Source organism: Dipteris shenzhenensis, chromosome 27 (genome assembly GCF_047967505.1).
Source record: "Dipteris shenzhenensis isolate YYH24624 ecotype China chromosome 27, Dip_SZ_1.0, whole genome shotgun sequence".
In the NCBI taxonomy this organism is placed as follows: domain Eukaryota; kingdom Viridiplantae; phylum Streptophyta; class Polypodiopsida; order Gleicheniales; family Dipteridaceae; genus Dipteris; species Dipteris shenzhenensis.
The window spans coordinates 8,345,926-8,358,175 of record NC_141622.1 but is presented as its reverse complement, the minus strand read 5'-3'; the positions used below and the strand labels follow the sequence as shown (position 1 = coordinate 8,358,175).

The following is a 12,250-nucleotide window of genomic DNA, read 5'->3' as shown; positions in this document are numbered from 1 at the left end:
GAACCTCTCAAGAAATACGAATGGAAATTTCTAATGCATGACAAATTTCTCCAGGTAGAAGAGAACTCTCAATTAAAAAAATCTACATCTAATCTAGGAGAGCTAGGACCTAAGCTCTAATACCATGTTAAAGCACATGTACCGAGCTCTCCTATGGACCCTAATCTACTTTTTGTAATTCAACTTCAGGAAAAAAATTATCAAGATTAAATAATAAGAAGGGTTTTCTAATTCAACTTTAGTAGGAATTTTTTTTTTAAAAGTTCATAAGTAAAGGAGGTTGGTTTTATTGGGGGGGATTTTACGTGAGAGGTCTTTTAAAGACCCCTTGAACGCACATAATTCATAACATCTCTTAGTAGTGCACCCCCCAAGGATTATACTTTGATGTGATAGCTACTTTACTAAGAACTTATGGAGGGCATGCCTAGAGCCACATCTTCCAAAAACCACAATGGTGGTAATTTGTGAAGTGCTTAGTGCCATGTGTAGCTACAAATGCACAACAAATGCATCATAAATGTCTCTTTTTGAGTGGTGTGCATGAATCACATTTGGTTAAAAAATAAGCTTAAAAACAATGCTTCAAAATATTTGTATAAAGCATTCAAATTTTATGGGGCTTCATTTAGAATCTAGATACGAGTTCGAGGGATGCACCTAAACTTATGTAACCATATAACATAGATTCAACAAGCAAATCAATGAATTCACAAGAATATACATAAAGAAGGGGACACTTTTAATCACAACACCATAGAATTCAAAATTTTATAAAAAGAAAAGAGTGATATGTAAGTACAGATTTAAAAATGCTGGTGATATAAAAAGAAAAGAGTGAGATATGTAAGTGCAGGTTTAAAAATACTACCCTTGAATGTATATTCGATGCAAATTTGGTATTTCACAAGGCCATAGAGTAGTTTCACACAAGGGCCTTTTTGGTAAATGGCCATTAGCATCGATTTGCATCCAACAAAGGAGGCAACTTTTAAAGTGATGCGGCGCAAATTCAAGTTTTAAATGCACATTTGAAAGTTCCCAATAGGTATACACTATGAGGGAAGAATGCACTTGTAGGTTAGGAATACCGAGGAAGCTCAATCCAACCACACCACATGATTAGACACTTAGAGCAGACCTGCATTTTTTTTCATCAGCAAGCATCTTGGCAAACCTGTATAGTAAAACCAAAGGATGGTTAAGTGCAAGGGTAGTCAAAGAGTCGTCTTATCTATGGGAGCAACAAATAGATTGAATCATTAAAAGAAATGCCCATATCCATTGTTTGGCAATGAAAGAGGGCTTGGCCGTGGGAGAAAATGGCTCACCATAAAAGCAATTTTCGACATCAAACATGAGCCATGTCGAAAAATGCAATCGCAAGCATTTCACTTGTGCCAAGTAGTGTTCAATTGTTAGTTGCAAAAGCAAATGATTAGAATTTCAGAGCTTTTAGTTATATTGCCAATCAATTTCTCACAAGGCTACTCTTTCTTTATTTTTGTACATTTTTTCTTCACTGTATTATAATTTTTTGTATGCTGGTTTGATTATTAGATTGGCATGTCAATAATGTGGCATTCTAAACTTGTTTTTGGATAGACAATGACAGCCTACATGTGCATATTTGACAAGTTTTCTTGAAAAGCTCGACAATAGAGTTCATGTGTGATGGTCTTTGAGAGGGCGTAAGGCATCAAGGACTCAAACTAGCTTATTATCAGTTAATAGTGACTAGTAGAGCAACGATAGCTCAAGTGGTTTGGGCAATTGTCCACTTGAACTAGTTGCACACGTTGAAGTCCCTTGCGAAGGCCTCGGAAAGACCCTTGCTGCAAGTCAATGTAGGCCACAGGTGGTTTAACGTTTGTCCCTTGTAGACCTCTTTCCATGAGATGCACATTTGGGCACCTTGGGGAGTAGGTGGCAAAGGCTGACCTAATGGTGGCTGATGGGCCATTTGAGCCACACGTGTGGGTTTGAAAAGAGAAAAGCTATAGACGCAGTGTAGGAAGGGCTGCAAACTGATGGCGAAGCAGAATGACAAGGGCGAAAACCTTGCTATCGATTGATTGGGCCCTTTGCCAAGTGCATGAAGCATCGGGGTGGCCAAACAAGTCTAGCCAAAATCATTGAACTCGTTTGGGCACCTGGATATGCTAAACGTCCAGTGCCTCCCCATCCATGCAAAAAATCAATGCTCACACAGATACGCACCCTGTACGGGATTGTGTGTGTGTGCGTGTGAGAGAGAGAGAGAGAGAAGCCATAAGGTAAGACCCTAACGGGGTCTGGCATGACCTGACCCTTAGAGGATCATCAAATGTCGATAATGGGGATCGAACTCAAAACAACCAAGAACGAGATAGAGAGAGTGAAATTGTACTGACCTGGAGAGGGCTTGCCGATTAGTACCCAGGTCTGGTCGCGGAACAAACTTGCCAGTCTCCGTGTCGATCATGGTTACATGTTTGTCAATCAGCTCTTTGCCAATTCGCTTGAGATCCTCCATATTCTCCTTGGTTGCATTATCCATCGACGCAACTTCACCTTGCAAGTCTGTTGCCTGCACTCACAATGCAATTACGCACCTCATTCAAGCTTTCCAGTACACCCTCGAATTTTTGGTTTGCAGATTTATATTGGCTTCTACCTGAATTCGAAGATAGTTTCCTTGCGTTTCAGCTGCCTCGAATAGCACTGAGACATTGTAATCCACCATGTCCTTGCTGCCCTCCATTGTAATATCCAACAGGGGACTCGTTTTCTGTTTGTAGATCCATGATAATGCCCCCCACGACGTGCAATCTTTCGCGCTGTATGATACTCCCGTCGTCGCCCCAGTTCCCAGGGAAAGCACCAGCAAGTTCTCGCCGGGATGCTGCTTCTGAACGTGCAGAATTCTTCTTAATAGTAGCTCGTCACTTGATCTTATCATAAGGCTTCGCTGCTCTTGATCAAAAGAAAGGAAAACGAGTGGCTCAAGCAGCAGCGTGATTGGATCACACGTGACGCACCTTATCATCCGTACGTCGCCGGAGTTGGTTCCCACGCATTACATGCGTAATGGCCAAGTGTGTCTGCCCGCAAAGGTACATAGAATTTGTAAGCGCGCCGTCAAGGACGAGCAAATTGTTTGATTCTCCTGATCGTAGCAATGCCTCCGTTGCAAAGAGCATCAGACCTTACCGGATTGTTCACCACGACTCCGCCATCGATCATGTTGAAAACTCTAGCCTCGCCCTTCGAATTACTGATTGTAAACAAATGTGGTGGGAGGTATGTGGGTGCTGCAGTAGTACTCCTGCAGACGTCCCGGATGTAAGCATTCTTGAGACGGTCCTCTCTTTTGGCCTGCGCAAACACCTTCATGGATTAAAATGTAACCTGTGCTTCTCTCACAGGTAACAGTACTTCTCACGCCCAAGTAGGATGTTATTAGTTCACACAGGAATTAAGAGACCTTCACGGTTGTACTTTCCCGAGTCGCAAGCAAGTCTTTCGTTTGCATCAAAAGCCTCAAAGTTGAACAGCAAAGGGGAGATGGAACTCAGAAACCTCGGACGTTGAGAAAAACACAGGTTGTAGGTCCGCAATGTCAAATGCTGGAATCAGCAGCTCGGTGAGGGTTTCCTCCATCTTCAGATCTTGAAACATTCCTTCAAAAACGCTATCTATTCCACTGGCGGAGTACTTGGGACCGTTCAGCATGGCTCTGATCGATCGGAGTAAGCCAGATCTAGTCGCGTAAACTCAGAAATTACGGTACGGACAGAAGATGTTCGCTGCTAAACTGCACGGATGCGCACCGAACAAGATGTTTTCTGAAGTAATGCCTTGCCACAGGGAGCTTACCTGTGTTCAGGAGGAAATATAATGGGGCTATTCTTCATGTAGGTCGGGCTGATCTGTTCAGCCGAAAACAGCGGCCTCTTGTCTTTGTTGGGAGCAGCTATCATCGCTCCGATAAAACCTCCAGTGCTTGTTCCCGCGATTACATCGAAGTAATCGGCAATCCTTGCATCCGGGCCATCGATATCCTGCATACACAAGGATTTGGCAACATGCATCTGCGACGCTGCGGCTTAAAGCTTCAAAACCGAGCAGCATGAGCAATGCAACAGCCACGAATTAGTGTGCACCTGAAGAAGCGATTCCAAAACTTCCAAAATCTGGGCGGGTATGAGTCCCCGCACACCTCCTCCGTCGAGGGAGAGGATAGTAATTGTCATATTGCTGATTGGAAGTGGTGTATTGTGGAGGCTATGGATATATAGTGGAGCTATGGAAGGAGAGGCAGAAATCGAGATATGGAAAGAGCGCCTTGCCGAGCTTGTCTAGCAATCCAGCAGCACTACACATGATCATCACTCAGCAAAAACCCATTTCTTCGCCGTCCCTCGCACATCAGGTCCTCGCTGATTGATACTGTCTCTCTCTGACAACTGCCTGAAAGCACCCTGCACGTCCTTACAGAAGAAAATATATTCATCTGTCTTTCATAGACAGACCAGTAAAACCCTGGTCACGCGCGTTCTCAAATTCGCAAATCCGCCGAATCAGAGGCGAATTGGTTTTCTTGTCAGAGGGACTTAGAGCCCCTCCTTGGCGCCGCTGGAGAAGGAGCTTCCTGAATCCTGAAGACTCAACGGAATAGGAATCCACACCAGCCAATGGCTCTTTATGTAAAAGCCATAAATGCATTTCTATGCGTAGGCCTGTCCTCTGCACACGGCAACAAAGGAGCTCCCACAGGTTCACACACGTAGGGTGTGTATTTGGGCTCCGATGGTGAAACAAGCCTCCAGGGATCAATCTGAGCATCTGGGTGCTCAAACCGCCACTGCCCTTGAGTGGGCGGCAAGAGGCTCGAAAAAGTGCCACTGGCTACTCTAGCCAGTGGCACTTTTTCAACCAGTGGCAAGAGGCTTGCATGGTCAGATGGGGTAGAACTCTAAATACTATATGAATAAAAAATAATTAATCGCTCCTTGGGAGGGGCGGAGATGAACCGTCTGTTCGTCAATCATGATTTGGCAACCATGATCGAATCCTTGGTTGCCAAATCATTAGATGCTCCTCTCTAATCTGGTTTGAACCCACCCTAGTGCTCCCCACAAGAACCTTCATGAGATTCTCACGGACAATATCGTCATCTTTGCTCTTCCAGAGTAGACAATCAAATCTCTAAGGTATTCAACTACAAAGCTGATCATACTAGGTCCAAAATCTGCTCTATAATCCCTTGGTGGTGAAGGGCAATAAAATTGTTAGCCTTCTTAGTTGATAAAAGCATAGTTCTTCTTATGACTTTTCTTTGAGTGGAGAAGCTAGCCAAGAATGTGATGCTCAAATGGCGAATTTAAGTCTCAAGTTTACACGACATAGGTCTCACTCTTCGGCATCCCAAAATTAATCCAAGATATATTCCCTTCTTGACAGGACTGTCGTTAACCTTTCCGCTACCAAGCTCTCAACATCTTCCTTTTCCATATGAACATGTGATTATGAAGAGTGCTATTGGTCCCCTACCAAACTATCAATAACCTTCTTTTCCATGTAAACACTTGGTCATGTAGAGATGAAATACTATTGAGCCTACACATTGTGCATTGTTCTTTCTATTCGGGAGCTGGTATACTCCAACAGAGTTGCATTTTCAGAGGCATCTCCCATTTAGGAGAGATTAGCCATTGCTTTGAATTATGGTTGTAAAGATCCGTAATTAGTAGGGGGTTTGTTTAATATCCCTTGAACGCACGTTGCATCACTGGGTGTTTACATAGTGAATGTCCCGGGCCTCTATGATGGACAACCAATGTCCTATGGATTGTCATTCCAAATATCCTGCAAATAGGCAATTGCATTCTAGGACATTATATTTTCCAATTCTTATGATTTTAAAAAATCCCTATAAAATTAGCACTCAGAATAACCATGAAACTTAGCACTTAACATAATCAAAAGTCTAGACTCTTGAAGGTCATGTCCTAGTACAACGTTTGCAAATCACATTGTGCTTGCTACTTAGGAGTTGATACATGCTTTTGGAGGCATCTCCCATTCAAGATAAACCAACACGTCACCCATTGCTTTGAATTAGTAGTTGTATTAGAAGGCCAACTCTCCCTAATAGCCTGCAAATTATTCTCTATAATGCTGTCAACCTCTAGCTTTAGTTTGAAACTATCTAATATCTATGTGATGGATAGCCAACATCCTAAATTTTCATATCCTTCCAACATGCTACGATTATATATTATAGGCATGAAGTCTTCCAATTCTTATGATCTAAGAAAATAACTATAAAACTTAGCACTTAAAATAAATAAAACTAGGCACTTAATTTGCTCACCAAGACATTTGATGGTCATTTCCTAGTGCACTGTCTAAGAATTCCAAGTACATAGTGGTTCGATTAATGTCAATACTAGGAAGGGGTCATGTAGAAAAAATGTAACTATCATAAATTTCAGTAGAAGGACATTTTTAAGCCATGTATTTATGAGAAATACATTTATGGAATGGTATCATTAAAAGCAATTTACAAAAAGGTTAACCATATATTTGTATACGAAAAGGGTGACTTTTTAATCATACAATATTCACAAATAACTAATATTAAAAATAGGGCTTGAATGCATGTGATATATAGGGTTTACATATAGTGACTGCCCTAAGGTAGCTAGCATAAGTAAGCTAAGTAGGCCATGCAATCAACTTGACTAAATACATGATATTTTAGCCCCTCTTAGCATTATCTAATCATGCAAAAGCGTCTTTCTTAACATTTGTGCAATATACTCAAATGTACACCTTACAAAATTCTTGACCAAAAGTCAAGGTCCTACATCTTACTCGAAACTTGTTTCCCAATTTTTATCTTCCATGGTAAACAATGGTATTCAAGATTTTATGTCGCCATGAAGCCATGAATACATACATTTTAAATTAAAAAAACTCTTCTCATAGCTGTCGTTTTTTGAAATTGTATCCATGCATGGGATTCATGTGCTTACTTTTTTTTGAAAGTCTATCCATGCATGGGATCTGTGTCTATTTGTTTTACTTTTTTTCTTAAATGCAAATGTATGTGTTTGTACTTTAAAAGTATCTTTGTTCCGATAAATCTTTGACCTTGGTAATTTCTTGTTAAATGTCCCACAAATTTATTGTTATTCTCTACTGAGATAACTTCAAAATTTTCAATTGTTCTACGTGAGATGAGAATTACCTTTAAATTAATTTGATATATGAAGGCGGGAAAAATTAGACTAATCTTTTCCTAGAGCCCATTGAGCATTTAGATCCAAGGGTGGAACGTGGCATAACATGGAAGAAAATAAAAGAAAAGGGTCCCATGTGCTAGGAGTTGACAACTCATGTGCAAAGTAATATGCATGCCAAATGCATAGATTCTTGGAATAAACGATAAGTATACAATGTGATAGTTTACATTCTATGAAGGACAAGGTTGAGAACTTTGTAGCTTAACCAAACTTGATGTTACATCTCAACTTATATGTTTCTCTTAATTTTACATAGTGATAAGATTATGCAATCCTATGACAAAGTTATTAATATACAAGCCTAGTATGGAAAATACTTCCATAATAGAATAATATTTTTGGTATATAATGCCATGACCTTTGGATTTTTGGTCACAATTTATAATTATTCATATATGGAAGCCAATAAGGTTTAGATAACATCCATGATCATCTGTAGTAAGTATTTTGTATGGATGACTTAAGGTCGATCGTAGTGGCAAGAATTTGAGTTTTCTCTAATTCACTACTACCCAAAGTTCAATATTTGTCACTTTTTTGCTACAATATGCCTAGGCTTAGAATTCTTTTTGGATACACATGATAGAGAATTAAAAGAAATAGTGGATCGTCAGAAAAGTCTAGCTATTATTTTTGGCTTTACACTTGTTTTTGGTCTTTATTTTCATTAGTAATTGCAATAGGCTTAGAATTCTTTTCAGATAGACATGATAGAGATTTAAAGAAATAGTGGATCGTCAGAAAAGTCTAGCTATTGTTTTCGGCTTTATACTTGCTTTTTGTCTTTATTTTCATTAGTAATTAAATTGCAACAGTAGTCATGTTAGCATGTGAATTCTATATCTATATTGATTACTATATTGACATTTATACATATGCCTAAATTGAATATTATTTTGACACTGGCATTTTACAAAAAAATACAAAAAAGAAATTTACAAGACCTCCCAAAGCTATAATGCACTAAGATGGACAAATGAATATATAAATATAAATATAAATAAATAAATAAATAATATAAATATATATATCCAATACAATTAAAAGGGCAAAGGACAAAAAGCTATCTCCATGATAAATTAGTCCAAAAATATCATTTACATCGGAGGCTACATCATTAGCTAAGTCCATCAGCCAAATAAATGTACCTCAGACTCTATCGCTATATCACCCATATCATCGAGACCTATATAATCTAAAACTCCTATAATAGTGATGGTGACATTGTCGATGAAGTAGAAGATGTATTGGCTATGGCCTCCTCAAAAGATAATGAATGGTGATGACCACCATCCTCTATCTAGCATGTAGCACATCAATTTGAAGTATTGTCAGCTTTGTAACGACATCTCTATCAGGCGAAAAATTGGACTACATAACCTTGGACCAAAATGATTTGGATGAAAGACCACCTATGTTCAAAATAAAAATTCTTTTATTAAGTAACATACTTTTAGGCATACAAGAAATGCTTGAAATTTAGGTCATGACCTTAAATCTCATCTACTTACTTGTTTTATGAGGGGGGATTTGGGCTCAAAAAGGGCCTCTTGGACTACATGAGGACTAAATATGTACATGAAAGTCTAACCTTTGATTAGTCTCTAGATCAATGAGGAGGATCGGGCATTTAAATTTTATAGGAGACTAGAACCCTCCTCATTGGTGGAAAAAAAAACGCACTTGCACAAAGTTAGAGGAACACACTTGCACCCCAAAAAAGAAACCATGGTCCTTACCCAAAAATACCAAAGGACACTTTAATGGGTGTTAGTTATGGTTCTAATGGTATGCTTGAAATTTGGTGCTGCTCGCAAGGCGTGATATGTCCACGTAGAGGAGAAGAAGGACATGGCACATGGTAGGTGTGTGGTGAAGATGTTACATGCCTTCACAACTATAGGCAAATGAGATGAAAGTGGACTATGTGAGATACCACCTTGCCTCAGTAGGTCTCCTGCAGCACAATACCAGAAGTCATTACAACCACTAAATAGCCAATCCTAAGAGTAGTGGTGACCAAATTATGTCTTAGGAAACTTAAACCCACTAGGACACCTAGGATACACAATCATTACTAATTATATTGACTGCTATTAGTACTAGCTATATTGACTATTTCACTTAGGCACTACTAGTCCGTTAGACAAATCTATTCCCTAATTTCCTAAACAAATCAGTGTTTCTGAGGGTAATGCTACAACATTATTACTGATTTAACATTTCCTCCTAGTTGACATCAACAACCATCGTTTCCATGGAGACCTCAATGATGGAGACCATTGGATCAATAAAATGTCACGATGGATTGTGCCTACTCTGTCCACTTTTGTGTGGATACGTGGTGAGATCTCGTAGTAGCCATATTCCTCCATCTCTTAAAGTCCTTTAGTCCATATAATGGTTCACAATCCATATGGTAGCTGACAGTGCAACCATGAGTGTGTGGAGGCTGTGATCTTAAATGCCTTTAGTCCATACAATGGCTCTCAATCCATAAGGTAGCCATCGTGCAACCATTAGTGGTTCTCAATCCATAAGGTAGCCATTAGTGTGTGGAAGCTACGATCTTAAATGCCCTTGATGTATGAGATTAAATGGATGGGAATTAACATTGATCATGTGCCCTTGGATGGGTCTTTTGATATAGGGACCCTTATAAGTCATGTAGCATGGGTCACTGGACAAGATCTTACATCTCATGGCTATGGATAGGCATTTAATCCATACCATCACATGATGTGTAAATGTAGATTACTCCCTTTAAAATGACTAATAATTTTCAAAAATATCTCACTGTTGCATCCTTTTTCCAGCATATCATTGTTGGATAGCTGAAAGGAAAGCAAAGAGTGGACACAAACTCAGAATACTTGCATTACTTGAATTTTTGGAATGAAGAAGAGTGAGGTCCTTAAGTAGGCACCTCATACATGCTCACTGACATCACTGATGACTTCAGAGCTCCACAATCATCTCCTCAATCTGCTCCTAGATTCTCTCAATCATCCTATGTGGCTCTCCACCACCTAACTGTGCTTGTAGGCACCTAACTGTGCCTCTAGCACTCACACATAAAAACATAAGGTGTGCCTGAGGCATACACCTTGAGATATCCCATCAAACCCCCCCTCAAGGGAATGCCTCAGGCTATGTCAAGGATACATCTAGTCTCATAGTTTCTCATGCCATCTCATGGTGGTCAAGGATTAATCTATGGCTAGGTTCTCATGCTAGCAAGGATTCCCTTGGGTGTAAGGTAAACAAAAAGGGATACAAAAAGACCTTCCAATGGTTATCTCCCCTGCATGTACATGCACACAATGTCTACAGGAGGTACCATGGAGCAAAACATACACATGGCCTACATCATAAGGTGAACAGAGGTGTTTACAAAACACACAAAACACAATAGTTTATTTCATTCATTTTGGAGGACTATCCAGGCTGAGTACCTCGACATAAAAAGAGAGATTTGGAGCATACATAGAGATCATTTAAAATGCATAATCTTCATGGGATGCCTCATCTTGTGGAGGCAAAATATCCATGTCAAGGCAAGGTCTTACCACATGGGCAGTGTCTAGTGCCTTATAAGATTGTATTATGATAGAACAAGTGGATCTGAAAATCATATCCTTCAAGAGAACAATTATCTTGTCATCTCCATAGTTGTGTAGAGAAGCATATCTTAGGTATCTGACCTTCATCTTTTTCTTGTACTTGGAGTCAAATAAAAGTGCCAAGAGAGGGTAGATCTCTGGCTTTGTAGTTGCTTACTTTTTGGCAACCATTGTTTTGGCAATCTTCAACAAGGAAGTCAAGTTGACATTTTCATCCTTTGTAGCATAACAAGACATTGCTTTATGTTTTGGCTTTTCACATATTTTGCATAAGCAACCATGAGAGGGTCTAACCTAGGTATTGGGTAGTGTCTTCTCTCTTACAGAGCTTAGAATAACAATTGAAATGCTTCAAAATATAAGCATTTAATGTAGCAAAGTCTTGTGACCAAATTTCAAACAATGATGCTTCTTCTTACATGCTTCATAGAGGTGGCTAAAATGAATACTTTCCAATCAAAACCAGGTCTAGCAATTCAAAACAGAACTGAAGCCACACTTGTACGAAAGTTATTGAAAGTTTCAAAAAACCAGAAATGCTAGAGTAGCATTTTATGTAGCATCATCTTCAAAAACTTGTCCAAAACTGTCAAAACCAAAAGGCTGAACTTGGAGGGTTTGTAGCTCACTCTTCAAAGCAAGGAAAAGAGGGCTTTTTGAAGCAAAAGAAAGCTCATATACTAGAGAGGGTCCAGCATAGAGGTTGGACGAAATGGTGTGCACTTTTGCCCGGGGGAGTTGCTACAGGTTGAACCTGAGTTTTGATGATTTCTCCCTCGTTATTGAACCAAATGAGCTAAAAAATGGCTCAAAATCTTTGTCTTGAGGTCGCCCATCTACTCCTAAGAGGGCTCAGGCAATGGCGAAGCAGGCAGGGAGTATTGAGCAATAGAAGAAATGGTGAAAAATGCGTTGTTTGGGGAATGGCAGCCAACATAGACGTTTTTTCTTCAATTGCTTGCAGGTAGAAGTTTGCCCATACTAGAGGAGTTTCTATATCAGAGGGTTTGGGCAATAGTCATTTGTAGGTGGAGAACCAAGCTCTCAAAGATTTTGGGAAGAAAGAGGAAGATGGAGAAGAAGAAGATGAAGAAGAAGAAGATGATGTGGCAGAAATGGGCTCAAGGGGGATCAAAGGGCTCTGATACCATGTTGGATAGCTGAAAGGAAAGCAAAGAGTAGACACAAACTCAGAATACTTGCATTACTTGCATTTTTGGAATGAAGAAGAGTGAGGTCCTTAAGTAGGCACCTCATACATGCTCACTGACATCACTGATGACTTCAGAGCTCCACAATCATCTCCTCAATCTACTCCTAGATTCTCTCAATCAT

The 12,250-nt window shown here is 39.7% G+C and overlaps 1 protein-coding gene across 1 annotated transcript; it reads right to left on the bottom strand.

Moving 5' to 3' along the window:
• Nucleotides 1-786: 786 nt before the first annotated feature.
• LOC147883822 (patatin-like protein 2) lies at nt 787-4,778 on the bottom strand. The gene is made up of 8 exons (XM_087399117.1): nt 4,146-4,778; nt 3,859-4,043; nt 3,562-3,742; nt 3,193-3,357; nt 3,021-3,083; nt 2,657-2,890; nt 2,394-2,569; nt 787-1,177 (listed from the first exon to the last, which is right to left on the bottom strand). Exons 1-8 carry the CDS (start codon nt 4,233-4,235, stop codon nt 1,123-1,125), a joined length of 1,149 nt encoding a protein of 382 aa, XP_087255243.1. The 5' UTR covers nt 4,236-4,778; the 3' UTR covers nt 787-1,122.
• Nucleotides 4,779-12,250: the final 7,472 nt, after the last annotated feature.